This window comes from Varanus komodoensis, unplaced genomic scaffold (assembly GCF_004798865.1).
Source record: "Varanus komodoensis strain SLA01 unplaced genomic scaffold, ASM479886v1 scaffold47, whole genome shotgun sequence".
In the NCBI taxonomy this organism is placed as follows: Eukaryota; Metazoa; Chordata; class Lepidosauria; order Squamata; family Varanidae; genus Varanus; species Varanus komodoensis.
The window spans coordinates 1,892,997-1,908,763 of record NW_025336045.1 but is presented as its reverse complement, the minus strand read 5'-3'; the positions used below and the strand labels follow the sequence as shown (position 1 = coordinate 1,908,763).

General features: G+C 51.5%; 1 protein-coding gene across 2 annotated transcripts in view; it reads right to left on the bottom strand.

Moving 5' to 3' along the window:
• FRZB (frizzled related protein) overlaps positions 1 to 5,687 on the bottom strand; it is a 40,156-nt gene extending 34,469 nt beyond the window's left edge. The window contains exon 1 of one of the 2 annotated variants that reach the window (XM_044445121.1): positions 4,786 to 5,687. In XM_044445121.1, the coding sequence (XP_044301056.1) occupies positions 4,786 to 5,500 (715 nt within the window). In that variant the 5' untranslated portion in view covers positions 5,501 to 5,687. The remainder of the gene's footprint in view (positions 1 to 4,785) is intronic. The other variant, XM_044445122.1, reaches the window with a different exon arrangement.
• Positions 5,688 to 15,767: the final 10,080 nt, after the last annotated feature.

Sequence of the window (15,767 nt, the reverse complement as noted above, 5' to 3'; positions counted from 1 at the left end):
GCTCCCTGAGCTTTGCTCCATTGGAGCGCTTCCTGCCTTCCTCTGCATGGGAGAACAGGTCTCTACCCATCTCCGTGTGACATCCCGTCACATACCTGTATGTCGCCAACAGATCCCCTCTGAGTCTCCTCTTCTCCAGGCTGAAGAGACCCAGTTCCCTCAGTCTTGCCTCATACCCCATCCCCTGCAAACTGGCCACCAACCTTGTGGCCCTACGCTGCACTGACTCCAACCTGGCTATATCCTTTCTGTAGTGAGAGGCCCAAAACTGAGCACAATACTCCAGTTGCGGGTGCACCAGAGTTGTGTAGAGTGGTAGTAATACCTCTCTTGATCTAGAAGCCACACTTCTGGCTATGCAAGCAAGGGTGGCGTTCGCCCTCTTGACCACCGCATCACACTGCTGACTCATGTTTAGCCTGCAGTCAACCAGCACCCCAAGGTCCCTTTCACAAGTGCTGCTCTCCATCTACTTGTCCCCTAACCTGTACTTATGACACTGTTCCTATGCCCCAAGTGCAAGACCTTGCACTTATCCACATTGAACGCCATCCTGTTGTCTCCTGCCCACTTCCATAGTCTGCCCAGATCCTTTTGGATCTGGAGTACCTGCTCCTCAGTTGTGGCCACTGCTCCAGTTTTAGTGTCGTCTGCAAATTTGATCAGCAGACTGTTCACCCCTTCTTCCATGTCGTTAATGAAAAGATTAAACAGGATCGGCCACAGGACAGAGCCCTGGGAGACCCCGCTTGTCACTGGCCGCCATCCTGATGATTCCCCGCTAATGGTTAACTTCTGCTTTCGGTCAGTCAACCATGCCCTAATCTACCGGACAGTGCTTTGGTGTATCCCAAAACTCCTCAGTTTCTCCACCAGGATATCATGGGGCACTTTGTCAAAGGCCTTGCTGAAATCCAGGTATACCACATCCACTGCAACCCCTCCATCTAGCCATCTCGAAACTTTGTCATAGAATTCCACAAGGCTTGCCTGGCAGGACCTGTTTTTGCAGAAGGCGTGTTGTGTGGCTGTCAACCTCCCTTCCCTATCTAGCATCACTAGATCTCTCACTATTATGAGCCTTTCCATTGTTTTTCCTGCAATGGACATAAGGCTAACCGGTCTATAATTCCCCATGTCCTTTCTACTACCCTTTTTGAAAATTGGGACCACTGATGCCACCCTCCAGTCCTCTGGAACTTCACCCGTTCTCCACGAGGCCTCAAAAATGGAGGCCAGTGGGCGTGAGAGAACCCCTGCCAACTCTCTAAGTACTCTTGGGTGTACCCCGTCAGGATCTGGCACCTTTGTAATGTCCAATGCCCTGAGGAGCCCCTCGACTTCAAGGGGGGTGACTCTAATCTTGCCCCTAAGTCCCCAGCCTCATCTAATCTCCTATGCAGATATCCTCCGTCCTGCTTTGGGGAGAACACAGAGGCAAAATAGTCATTTAGCATCTGTGCCTGTTCCCTCATATCAGTCACTGGATCTCCTTCCTCCTTATTTAGTGGTCCCACCACTTGTCTCCCCTTCCTCTTCCTATTTACATGCTGAAAGAAGCCCTTTTTGTTGCTCTTGATATTCTTGGCAAGTCTCAGCTCGTAATCAGCCTTAGCCTTGTGAAGAATCCTTCTGCAATGGGCCTCCTCCTCCCGGTATACCCTTTTGTCTATTTGCCCCAGTACCCATTTCCTATGGAGGTTCCTCTTTCGTCTAATCCCCCTAACCACCTCCTTTCACATCCATGGCAGTGTTCTCCTCCACCTCCCCACCTTACTGACTAGAGGTATCGTCAAGGCTTGAGCCTCCAAAACCTCCCTTTTGAGTGCCATCCACCCCTCCTCAACTCGCTTACCTTCCAATAACCTATCCCAGGAGACTTTCCCCAGTCTGGCCTTCAGTTGGCCAAAGTTGGCCCTCCTGAAGTCCCAGCTTCTAGTGCTCGACCTGCTGCACGTCCCCAGTCCCCTGATCTCAAAGCAAAGGATGGAGTGATCACTCGCATCCAGAGCTCCCCTAATCTGTACTTCATCTATCAGCTCTTCCCTATTGGTCAAGACCAAGTCAAGGATGTTTCCCCCCCTCGTCGCCTCTTGGACCCTCTGTGTGAAAAACCCTCTCTCTATAGTTTCTAGGAAGCGACATGACCTGGCTGTCACCGCCGAGTGAGTCTCCCAAGTAATATCCAGGAGATTGAAATCTCCCATAATTACTGTGTCTCTCCTCCGAGATATCCTTAGAATCTGGCCTGTCAGGATATCATCCAGGGTCTCAAGGTGACCTGGAGGGCGATAACATACCCCCAGTGTCAGGTCTCTTTCCCTGTCAAAACCCCTAAGTTTCACCCAGACTGCCTCTACCGAATCCCCATCTGTGCTGCATTCTATCTCACTGCATCCTATCCCTTCCCTGACGTATAAAGCCATGTCCCCACCCCTCTTTCCCTTCCTGTCCTTTCTAAAAAGGTGATACCCTTCTATGTTCACATTCCAGACTTGCCTTTCATCCCACCAAGTTTCTGTGATTCCCACCAGGTCATACCCTCCTATTCCCAGGAGAGCGTCAAGCTCTTCCTGCTTATTACCCATGCTCCTAGCATTGGTGTACATGCACTTCAACTCCTTCCCTCCGCTTCCATTCCTTGGAGTTCCCAGCCTCCTCCTTCCTCCCATCCTCCCTGATACCTGGCCCCTCTCTGTAGGAGTCTTGTCAGTCCCTGCAGTACCTCTAAAACCCTGCTCCCAGAGCCCTGATCCTCCCCCCACACTTGTCCAGTGCAGACATGTTACTGGGGGGCCTGAACCCACACCCCCGACTCAGTTTAAAGTCTTCTGGACGAAGCTCGCTAGAGCATCTCCAAAGGACCTTTTCCCCATCCTCGTGAGGTGTAATTCGTCCCTTGCCAGAAGTCCATTGGCAAGAAAACGAGTGCCGTGGTCGAGGAACCCGAAGCGTTCCTTCTGGCACCACACCCTAAGCCAGTCGTTCACCTTGGAGGCCCTCCTGTCCCAAATCCCCGGACAGGTATGATTGACGAGAAGGCCACTTGGGCCTTCAGCTCCCTGAGTTTCTTCCCCAAGGCCTCAAAGTCCCTGGTGGTCCCAACCACACCCTGCCTGGCACCCATTTGTGCCCACATGGATCACCAGGAGCGGCTGGTGACCCCCGGAGCGAACAAGACGCTCCACTCTGTCCTTTACATGCCAGATGCGTGAGCCCGGCAGGCAGCAAACCTCCCTTGTCTCCAGGTTGGGGCGGCACACCGCCACTTCAGTGCCCCTCAGCAGGGAGCCCCCAACAACAATCACCCGCCGCCGTATCTTCCCGGTGCTGGTGGGCGGCCGTGCCCTGGCCCTCGCTTCTCCAGCAGCGGCCCCCTTGCTGCCTGATGTCCCAGGCTGGGGGTCCTGCTGGTCCCCCGAGGCCTCATCAGCCCCAGCCTCCCCAAGTGGAGAGAACCTGTTTCCCAGCTCCAGATTGGTGCCAGGAGGAGGAGGAGGCCGTGCTGGCCTCCTCCTCCTGTGGGTGACATGCCTCCATGTCTCCGCAGCTGCTCCTCCCGTGGCCTCTCCCTCGACCCTCTGTCCAGAGGGGGGCTGCTGCCGGGGGGGCCTGGAGAGCTCTCTCGGCCCTCAGGCCCCTCACCTCCTCCTCTAGCAGGGTCTCCAACTTGCACTGAGGGCAAGTGTATCTCTGCCTCTCCTGGGGGAGAAGGGCGAACATGTCGCAGCTGTCGCAGTGGACAGCAACACCCGTGACCCCCGCCAAGGCCATCTCCTGGTCTGCCATTGGGATCCCTTCTGAGACCTTACCTTGGTCCCCTGCCTTGTTTGTCCTGCAGTTCCTCTCACTCACTCAGTTCTCCCAGACAAAAACCCACTCGCACACACAAGGATAAAATAAACTGAATAGGTGACACTCTTGACTGTTGCTTCTTGTTAACAACCTTTGGTGAGAAGAGAACTGAAAGAAAAGAGCGTGAGGGCTAGAGGAGGTTGGCAGGCTTCTCCATGGATGGGAGAGCATGGTTATTATGGAATGAGTAGGAAGCAGGGTCATCTCAGGTAAGGATGTCTGATGGGCTTCGGAGAAGCTGGAGCTGTGATTTCCTAAAATTGGGTAACAGCAGTGATCAGAAAAGCAGGAGGTGGACAAGGCTGATAAGGAGAATGAGTAGGATTACAGTTTGAGGGGATCAGAGAAGATAAGGGGGGAATGAGGAAGGTGAGTAACTGATCTCACCAGGTGGCTGATTGCTGGGGTAGAAGAGGATCAATGGGGGCAGTGGAGGAAATAATCTGGACTGAGCAAGGTTGGCAGGCTTTGCAGAAATGCCCAACTGAAAGATGAATTGCTGTTTAAATTGCAGGTGGGCAGGAAACGATGCCCTGGAAATGTGGAGAGATTGGCAGAAGTTTACAGGGAAACGAAATCAAGGGAGGGCTGAGGGGAAAGAAGGCTGGGATCCTCTGAGAGTTGGGGCTGAAGGGCAGAAGAGACTGACAGGAGGTTGGGATTCGGATAGCCCAGAGGAGGGTGAGGGGAAAAGTTGTGCGGCAGAAAGCAAGCCAGGGCGAGGGAGAAGAGGTCTTCGGAGAGGTCAAGGGGTGCTAAGGATTATGGAGGGAAGCGCCAGAAGGCTTAAAGCGGCTTCCCTCAACCAGGCGCCCGCTGGACGTGCTGCAGCCTGGCTGGGCTCGGCTGGCTTGATTCTAGATGGGGGGCGCAGAGACAGGTGGGTGGCCCTGGGAGAGAGGGCGGAAATGGCAGGCGAAGGCGACTCACCGGATCCCTCGGCCGTGACGATGGCCTCCGGGGAGATGCACACGCCTCGGTCGTAGACGGGCAGCTCGTCGCAGGCCAGGCTCTCGGGCCAGGCGTGGCCGTACTTGATGAGGACGGGCTCGCAGCCGGCGCGGGCCCGCTCGCACACGGACTTGCAGGGCTTGATGGGCTCGTGCTGGAAGTCGATGGTGCAGATGGGCGCGTACATGGCGCACAGGAAGAAGAGCAGGTCGGCGCTGCAGTGCACGCCCAGCAGCCCCTCGAACTGCTCGATGGCCAGGATGGCGTTGGCCTGCGTGCTGTGGTGCAGGTGGTTGGGCATCTTGGTCATGTTCCAGGGCAGCGACTTGCAGAGCGGGATGCGCACCGGCTCGCACGCCGCGCCCCGCGCCCCGGGAGCCCAGCTCGCCAGCAGCGCGACGGCCAGGGCCACCAGGCAGCCCGGCCGCGCCATCCGCTCCCCTCCGGGACGAGCGCCCGAGCCGCGCACGCCTGCTGCTGCTGCTGTTGCCGCCGCTGCCCCACGGAGGGGCGCCTCGGGCTTCCTGCTCCGGCGGCTGCCGCTTTCCGGCCGCCTGGGAAGCTCCTCTCGCGGGCGAATCCTGCACAGCGTCCGGGGGAGGCGGCGGCGGCGACGGCAGCGATGATCCGCGGAAACAGACTTGGGGGAGGGGGCCGGGGGGGTGCTCAGCTCCCGGCTAGATCGGATCACCATATAAATAGGGCTCGCCCACGAAGGCTACTTGGGGAGCACCCACGGAAAGGAGCGGCACTTGGAGAAGTTTGCAAAAGGCTTTGTTTTTAGCCGTGGGGGGCGGTAAAGAGAAAGTTTCTGATGCTGCGAGGAGAACCTGCGCTGCTCCAGGCTCTCTTCGGGTCCGCTCTTGCTGCTGGCTGGACGGACAAGACCGGCTTCGAGTCTGTGTGGCCGAATCCAGCCCCTTTCCCACTTTCCCACCTCCTCTCCGAAGAGTCCCACCTCCTCCCCCTCCCCCTCCTTCCAGGGCTGCAGCTCTCCTTATCCCGCTCGGTTTCCGCCCCCCTTTCATTTCAAGGGAGGAAAGAGAAGGGGCGGCGAAGTGGGGGGGGGTGTCGAGGGAGGGAGACGAACCGGATGACCCGAGGCCGCATTCATGCCCATCAGCCCAAGCCGCGGCTTGTCTCCCGCCACGCCTCTGCTGTTTATCCCTCTAGAAAACAGCAACCTTTCTCTTCCCACCCACGCCCTCCTTTGCTTTAGAGCTTCTGGAGCTGCATTTAAAAATAAGTAAGGGTGAGCATTGTGCAGTGACTTGGTCCTGCGAGGTGCCGGACAGGACACCCACGCCATTCAGTGAGCATAAATTTCTCAGACACAGGCGCTCAAGAACCGGCTGGATCTTTATTTACTGCAAGAAGCACGCTCGCTCCAGCTCTCTAGTTCGCCCTCTGTAAATCCCGCAAGTGAGAAAACGCTTTCCCATCGTCCGTCTGCTTTCGGCTTAAACAGCTCTTTTTCATTTCCCCCCTTTTCCCTCCTTCCCCCTCCCCCTCTTCTTTCTCTTAACAACAAAAGTTGCTTATAGCCTCTTTCTGTGCAAGGAGAGAAGGCTTTTTCATTGTGCTGGCTCCCTCGCGCGCGCGCGCGCGCTCCCTTTCCCCCATAGAAATCTCTCTGGGAAAACGTGCGCCACACTGGCCTAAGGAAGCCCCTTCCACGGGAATCCAGATGCGTTTAATCTGCAGAAGAAAATAGAAAGCAGATCCTCTCTCACCATCAGCACCACCACCACCACCATCCTCTCCCTCTCCCCCGCGCCTCTCCCAAGCCCCCCTGCTCCGCTTCCCACCAATCTCCTTTTCAGGGCATGGCAGCCAAAGGAGTGACCCACGGAGGCTCCCGAGTCCCGTTGCGGGGCGCGCGCGCGCGGCGAGGCCGGCGGAGGCGAAACGGGGAGGCGGCGGCAGGAGGCTCCGAGCGAGCGCGCGAGGGAAAGAGGCGACACAACAGGAAATCACCTTTGCTCTCCCCCCCCTGAAATATGCCTTTGTTTTGGGCCCAGTTCTTGCTCTCAGCTGATCAGGCCGAAAGAAAGCAGATCCTCTGTGCCTCGCTAGGCTACGTCCATTGGTTAGACTTGGAGACAAAAGTTAGGAGAGCATGTTTGTGTGCGTGTACACTCTTCTGTGTGATAGATGGAGCATTGGAATGCAACACACGAATGCTATAAAAACTACAGTCTTGGGGCATGCTTATTGCAGTGCATAAGCTTTCATGGTCTGCTTCATGGGATTAATCAATGTTGCATTATCCTTACCCTAACCTAATCCTTAGGTTAGTCCTAACCCAGGTTAGTCCTAACCCTGGAGTGGACTGTAGTCCAAAACTGCTTATGTCACACTAAATGATTTAGTCCTTAAGGACTCTGTGCTGTGTTTGCTGCGAAAGACTAACATGGCTTCCCCTTCTGGAAATTGGTACACATTTTCCTTTGAGATGTACTCAAGGAATTAATAGTTCCAAACAGGGAAGACTCATTTTCATTCAGAGAGACTTAAAAAAAAAGATTTCTAAGAAAATTGATGTGATTTTTTTCCCTGCTAAATTGTGCCCTGTGGTGTTCAATAACATCCAAGCTGAGCTGTTGCATATGGCTTTCTTTCACAAATGAAGTAGTCACTCAGCCCTAGTGGATGCGCCACAAGCCTCCTCATACCCATACTTGAACAGTCACCTCTGTACTTTGTGCTCATTGTGCTCAGTAGACAGAGACACATTCATGCAGAACTGCACTGAACTGTCCAACCTCTTCTTCTGAAATGGTCCAAACCAAACAGGTCAAGGTTGACTACAGATTTGAGGGGATGCTGATCAAAGTGCACTCTGGGAGTTCTATCCTATGTGGGCAATCCCAGCGGACTTTCCTGGAAGTGGCAGAGCTGCCATAAATGTGGAGCTGCCACATATATTTCCCACAATGCAACATGTTACTGCAGGGCATGGTGGGAAATTTAGAAAACTATAAGGCATTTGTTTTGAGCAGTGAGGTTGGCTTCAGTTTTCCTTCTCAAGCTTTCTTTATAGCTGCATGCATTCCACAACTTCCCAGATGATGGCCGTGTATTCCCTCCCAAGGCTCAAGCTGCAGACCAAAATTTCTCACAGGGGGCTTCATGAGCATTTTGCAGGCAGCCTGTGAGGCTGCAGGAGGTCTGTCAGCAGATCTGCTCTAAATCTGTTCTTATACGCGGTTGTCAAAAAAACCCATCCCAGGCTGACATTTGGCAGGGAAATTCCCTTTGCAGGTCCTGCACTCGATTTCCACAAACATCTGCTGATGCATTTTCTTGAGAAAACTGAAAAGCTACCCCTTCTCAAGTTAATGGCAAATCAGGTTTATTGTGGTTTTATATTCTAAAATGTGCCCCTTAATCCTTTTCTTTCCCTTGCTTTTTTAAGGAGGTGCAATGTGATTGTGGCAAGCTGCCAGCAGATTCATGGGGCTCCCCTTTCTTTTTTACAGCAACATCTGGGAAGTGTTGGATCCCAGAGAGCTTTTGTTTTTGCTGATGCTCCTTAGCTAGTAGAACTTTGTTTGCAATATAATTACGGTGCTCCATTTCCCAGAGAGAGTTTAGAGATTTGAACTAAGGTAGGACATTTGCCTGTTCCAGCTGGGCTGAGCTCAAGGCTTTGACAATGACATATAAAGCCCTAAATGACTCGGGACCACACTAGTTTAGGGAACACCTTGCTCCATACATTCCTGCCTGCTGTTTAAGATCATGAGTGGAAGCCCTCCGACACATTCCTCTCCCTAATGAGGTTAAGGGGAAGGTTGCAACGAGCAGGGCCTTTCTTAAACGTGGAACGCCCTGCCACTGGAGATTTGCCAGGCGTCTACTTTCCTGAGTATTAGGTGCCTGATTAGGGCTGGGAGCAGGGCCAGGGCAAAGGTGGGCCTGGTTGAGCACCTGCCAAAGGCTGACCCCCCCACCCCACCCCACACACACAGGGGACCACCAGCCAGAGCCCTGTGGACTTGCCCCTCCCCTTCCCCATGGCAACCCTCACTTCCTCCTCCCTCTGGTCCAACAAGGGTGCTGCTCAGGAGGAGCAGCAACCAGCCTGCAGGCTCCTGAGCTGCCTGCCTGCCGGATGGAAAACCAAAGCAGAGCAGAGGAAGAGGTGAGGAGCCTGAGTGCTGGGCCCCACAGCAGTGGGAAAGCAGGCTGCTGAGCGAGGAGCCCCTTGAGGGAGGTTTCTTCAGCGGACTCGAAAGCAAGTGCCAGCACTGCATGGAAGGTGGTGAGATGGGCTCATCTGGGCTTTCTGATGGTGTGCAGCCCACTTCACAGATTTTTGGTGGACAGGCCTCCCCGCCAGAGCAACCCTTCCCGTCACCTAGCCCCCAAGCAGACACAAGAAGGCCCTCCAGGGGGCTGGCAGATCCCCCACTGGTGCTGCCCAAGGACCTCTCCTGTGGCCCCCGCCCTGCTTCTGTAATGTGAATAGGGAATAGGGCTGCACCCCTCCCTGTGCACCGATGGCCTCTGGTGTCTGGGTGGAGGGCTCCGTGTGCTACAGCCCAGGGTGCTCCTGGTCTGCGTAAGGATGCCGGCTTGTTTTGTCTTTTGTGGAAAGGAGGAGGAGAGGATGGAAGAAGCACTGAGAACACGTGGGCAGGGGACAGGCAGAAGATGGCATCCTCTGGAACTCTCCCCCCGAGTGGGGAACAGTGACTGCAGGATAGAATGGGCACTTATGGTGTGATCCTAGGTATGCGGAGAGAGGAGAGAAGTCCATTACTCCATTAAATTAGAATTGTAAGTAGATTGGCATGTAATAGAACAGGGTTTTAGGTTTAGGTACTTGAGTACCCTCTGTGAAGATTCCAGAAAGCAGAAAGAGAGTCATGTCTTGCAAAAGCTAAGCAACTCAGGGGGGACTATTTTAAAATTGTTTCATTCACTGGGTGACAGATTCCAGCCCTAAAAATATCTCGTATTTAAGTGCTTTCTTATATAGCTCAGAGATGCGGGGCAATCATGAGATAGGCTTTATTACACTGGAACTAGAACAAAACAAATTTGCATGGACTTTGTATTAGGACTTGCTCCCAATGCCTGTTCTTTGAGAAGAGGTAGGCTGGCCCTGAGCTAAAGCAAAGGAGCTTGTGGTGTTACTGGCATTGCATACATGACATGGAAGGAATAGCTGGTAGGCCGTTCTTCAAGTACAATGGAAAAACAAATGGCTCACAGCCTGGTGCAGGTACTGCAGGGTTGAAGTCTTGTGGGATCATCTCGAGGAAGGCCGGTCAAGCGCTGAACTACCACCAGGCTGAGCACATTATATGCAATGGAACCGCCCAGGTGTGTTTACCTTAGTGTAAGTATGTGGGCTCCTAATATGGATTAAGACTACGTCATACAGGTAGGGGGGTTAAGCCATCAAATTTCTCCTCCAAACTGTACCCCCACCACCTTAATGTCTTTCTTCTTCTTCTCTAGTCCTCACAGGTGAAAGCAGATAATTTTGGGGGGAAATGACTGTGTGGAAGGCTCAGCCCTCCACTGCCACTGTGTGGTAGTCACATGCTTACACTAAGATAGACCAAAAGGTGAGGCAGCGCTCGACTTATCTAATGTAGCACGGAGGGCTGCGGGCCAAGCTGCACAAGAAGTGAGGTGCCTGCTAGTGTTGTCCGTGGAAGCCCAAGATAACTCAGATATTTGGCATTCTTCCCCTGGTGTGCTGGTTTCCTAGAACTATGCATAGGAGCGATGCCTTCTGCCTTGTTGGATGACAGACACAAACAGGTTCTTATTTCTCAGCAGATCTGTATTTGTCCAATACTAAAAAAGGGTGTGTTTGTCCGTCCATACTATTGCATGAGAACCATGCACCTGAAACTTGACACGCATACTGAGGGGACCCGGGGATGTGCTTCTCCGTTCTTATTTTTTTAATGCATTCATTCACTCAATGTCAATTGCTCCACGGGGTTGCAGCCAGCAGTTCCTTTTTTAGCCACTAGGGGCGAATTTCCCTAATCAGCACGTGGCTTCGCAGATCATACAGTGGGACGCCCAGAAAGATTAGGAAACGGAAAGGTCTGCCCCCTCCCCACACTAGGAAGGCCCCACCCCTCAAGGAGATGGGATCGACCGATCCATCTCGGGGGGGGAGAGCTATCGGGTGGGCTGTCGGGTGTACCACGACCCGGGCATTGTGATGGGATGCCAGCAGACGTGCTTTTATTCAGATAGCCTACCTGAAGGTGTTGTGCAAGAAAACTTGCTTAAAGGTGATCAAGAAGCAAAGTATAAACAAGACCAAGGATTGCTCAGCGAAATCTAAAGAGTAAGTTTCTGGAGAAAAGATAGATACATAGATACATAGATAGCTATAGTTTGCTGTCATGTTTAGTACTTTGAATCCCCAGACATACAACATGGTAAAAGTTGCCACATGGTAACTGTGATGCCAATTCCTCCTTTTCTGTTTGTTTGTGTGGCAAGAAGAGACCAGATGTAGCTAATGTGACCTATAAAAAGCCGTGGGCGCTCTGTGATGCTGACAAGCTGGTCAAAGTCCCCTCCCTGCAGTATTGTAGCCTTAACAAACATCTGTTTGGATCCCAAATTTCTCTTAGTTGGACTGGAGTTTCTTTACATTTAAAGCTTTTCCTTCTACAATTCTGGTGTGAGAAGAGGGATCTCAACAGGCTCCAGCAAGCCTTGGTTTGTAGGTTGCCCTTTACCAAAGCCCGGGTGCCAATCACGAGAGAAGACCTCTTTAAAATCTCCAAAAGGACTTTTGGTGATGGACTGCTCTGGGGCTGATAGGCTGCCAGCAGCCGGCGAAATCTGAACACTGAGAGCAGGGCAAGTCTGTGCTTGTGTACTATAGGAATCCCGTTGACGTTGGGGCCACTACTAGGGAAGCACTCATGGTGGGTCCTTCAGTGCAGGTATCCTAATAAAAAGTCCTGGTCAGGGAAAGGACAAACTGCTAGAGGCCAACTGGCACTGGTGGGCCTGTCAGGGTTAAGCACACACTGGTCGCCGGTCCACCAGGGGGAACCAGGACACCTGCGTGAAGAAGAGGTCAAGCGCACTGGTGCATCGCATGGGGGCGTTCGTGTTTCATGCTAAGGATGTGGACCTGGGTCCTTAAAAGTCCTCAATACTGTGCATAGAATCCAGCGCTGCACAAGCAGAAGCTTGTTCCTGTGACAATACTAGTCCTCTTCCCTGCTGCAGCCCTAAATCTGCTCCAGAGGGTCCTCCAGTCCTCCAGAGCAGATTTTGAGTATTTGCAAGGGACTGAAGGGAGAAAAGCAAAGTGCTCTTCTTCCACTGCTGGAATGGATTGGGTGGAATAAAGAGGGACAGACATCCTTAGGTGGGGTAGAGCTCTGTGTAAGCAGCATGCTTTGGATGGGGGAGTCCAAATTCAGCATTTAGCATCTAGGTTTGAAAGAACCTGCTTAAGATCTTGATAACCATCTGGCCCAGCGGTATGCATTTCTTCCAACATTTCTATACCACTTTTCCACAAAGTGTTTCACACCCCAGGCAAAACCGACTCCAAGTTGCAGGCAAACTGTACCAAAGTCAGAGCAGCTGCAGGACATGTAAATCCTCCAGTAAAGGCTTGGCAAGCAGTTTCACAGCTTCCTATGTTCTGAGGATGCCAGTGCGGAGTAGAAGGTGGTTTCTGTTCCAGCTGCAGGGCTGAGCTGCCATTTCTTGCAATGGCAAAAAGCAAGAGCAGCACCCTGTTTGAGTGGGTGAAGACCTTGGGAATGAAAGAGGCCCTTTTCAATTCTGGGTTTTGGTCAGAATACATTGACAGAATTTCATGGTAGATGATGCGGAATCTGAGACCCTCCAGATATTGTTGGACTCCACCCCTCATCCAGCAGCAAGGCCAGTGGTCAGAGACGATAGGAACTGTAGCCCAATAACTTTGGGCCAGATAGAAAGCTGATTTGTGTGCATGGTTGCATCTTTAAAACTCACTCTGGAGGTCATCTACACCAGCTGAATTTCTTCAGCTTTCTTTTAAAATACGTACATTGGCCTCTAAATTGTGGTTAAATGGCTCTTTTCACCATGTAGATCAGCTCCTAGTGTATACTTAACTCATCTGTTTACATTAGCCCCACAGTAAGTGCTTTCTACTAGCACTGCAGAGTCAACACAGGGAAGGGACAGTGTCAGCTTGTACTCCGTCTCACACCTTAGTGAGCTTTAAACAAACTTCAGTTTGCCCATCACCTGACTGGTGCAGCAGAAGAATGAATCTGGTTTCAGCCACGTGGCTGCCCGGCTGCATTATGCCTTGAGTGTCAAGCACGTTCCCTGACCTAACATTCCCAGTAATATGAAGAAGGTTCACCTCCCAAGGCCAAAATCTTGACTGTATACACATCATGAATTTATTGCCATCAGACCCTCCCTTCTTTTGGTAGGATTGGCTCTAAATAAGTTATCTCTGACCAATTCTTGATTTGTAACAATGGCTACAGTAGTGACTGTTGGTAGAAGAAACCTCCTTACTCTGAACCAAGTCCTTTGGCCCCTGAAACTCTGCATTGTCAATGCTGGTGTTGGGACCACATGCTTTGCAAAAGCTTTGCCATAGTATGACTGCTAAAAGCGCCAAGGGCAGCTTTAGATCTGATCAGGAATCCACACTGCAAGTCTTGCTTCCCACATTTGCCTTAGAAACGCTAATGGGCCTGCCCTTTGGAGGTGCACTCTTAGAGATGCTAAGTTTTCACCTGTCCGGAAGGTGGTTCTTTCTTTGTGGTGTTCAGCCCCATTGTTTTACCCTAATGTGCCTCTAGTATTGTGTATGTGATCCCCCACCGGATGGATAACTGGTAGGTTATAGAAGGATCTTGTACAGACTCCGTCTTGGTGGTCCCTCCGGGGGCTGCCCACATGCCCCAGGTATTTCCTGTATGCCTGAATAAACTGCAAATGTTCTACTGATTGTGCACCCCTGGCAGATTCTCAAAGGTGTTTTTTTCCTCTTTTCACTCTTGCCTCTGCTGCAGCACTTCAGTTTCAAGCACAAGTCTTTCCCGGACTACCCTGGGACCAAATCTGGGACCTCCTGCGCACTAAAACACACACTATCACTGCACCACAGCCCCCCCCCCCACCTGCAAAAAGAAGGGCCAGGAAACTTTCATTGCTGTTTTCAAGAAAAGCATCTTCTATCCTGTGCTTCCTCAATAGCAAAAGAGAACAAGCTCTGATCAGTATTTCTTCACAAGCCTTATATGTTAAACCCTTTTGAGTTTCAGGAGGAACCTCAACCTGCATTGGAGCACAGTGGGGCAATGTCTACATGCACTTGCTGCATCTGTGTTATGTGGTTTACTACACATGGATTGTACCTTTCATCACGTAATCCAAGGCAGCGTACCCGAGATTCGGAGGTGGTTCTGCATCTAGGAACCGCGTAAGCCCAAGCCTGCTTGAATCGTTTTCCTCTAGAGCAGCGGTCCTCACACTTTTCCAATGGGGCCAGCTGAAAGGCAGCAGCGGCAGGCATGGGCTGGTGAGGTGGGGGTGCCCACAGGTGTGGGCCAGTGAGGCGGCAAGGTGGCCACGGGTGTGTGCAGTGAGGCAGTGGCTTGCTTGTTTGGAGATGGTTTCTCGTGCACAGCGAGGCAGGTGGCAACAGGCACGGGGAGTCCAAAACCTCTGAGGCGGGCCGGATAAATGGGCATGGTGGGCCGGATGTGGCCCACAGGCCATAGTTTGAGGACTCCTGCTCTAGAGCCTGCTCTGAGAACAACCCCATAGCGATGGCCTGGTTGGAGACCAGGTGGGGCAGAAGGGAGATCACCTGCTGGTCAGGAATGTTGTAAGTTGAAGCTTCTGAGATTTACCATCCCCTCACCTGCTATAGCCCAATTTAGCTGGTAATCAGACATAATCCCATAGCCAGTTTCCAAGAGTTTGGTCTCCTCTCTCCTCCTTTGCCCTAGTACACATCTCTACATTTCTCTAGAGTTACATCTGGGTCTTCTCAGTTTTTCCAAAGCTTCTGAAGTAAATTCCAACTTGCGTCAACTGGAACTCTGATTGTTTTATGTTATCGCTACTCTTTCCAGTAACCAAGGAAAATATTCACTGACACCACACACTGAGTCTAGACAGAAGCCATTTCAGAAGCTACTTTCCTGTTAATGGTTTTCATTTATATCTACATCTGCGTGATAGTTCAATCTTGTTCTCATTTCCTTAGGTTGTACAAAAAACAGTCCTCTGAAATAGCACCCGATACCTGAATTACAGATCTAAGTTAGCCAGATCTTTTAACATGTTTACGTATTTGAAACTAAAACATTACTCCATTTTTCTTACAGAATTTGAGAATAGGGTATCTGTAGTTGCTTGTTACAAAATCAAAACAGAATTAACACAATCCTGATGTAGTATTGTAACATAATATGAGTCATTTCTCTCCTAATCATGGTTTAAGCCATGTTAAAGAGACACCAACACACTTTATTTAAAACTATTAAAACTGGTTGATATTTAGACTTTAGTTTATTGTCAAGCCTGTTAAATAATACATTACAGTGAAAAATCATATACTGAAAATAGGAGCAACATAATGCATGACTAGGATTGCATTTCCTTAAAGCAAGAAACTACATTATCAGAGTATCTGAGACATATCTCTTTCAAGTTACCCTTCCCTTCAAGAAACTTATCATGGTAATTTTGGGAATTACCTGTTTTCCCCTCACAACTTCCCTGTGAAGCAGGCTAGGCTGATACCAAGGGGCTAAGCCAAGATCACACACTGCATATCGTGCCCAAGTGGAAATTTGAACGTTGGTCTCTCTGGCTCAAGCCCATCGCATTAAACCCTAAACCAGCCTTTCCTAACGGGGGTCCTCCAGGTTACTCCCATTATCAGCCAGTGTTGCCAGTGACTGGGTTGGCCAGGATGGGAACTGCAGGCT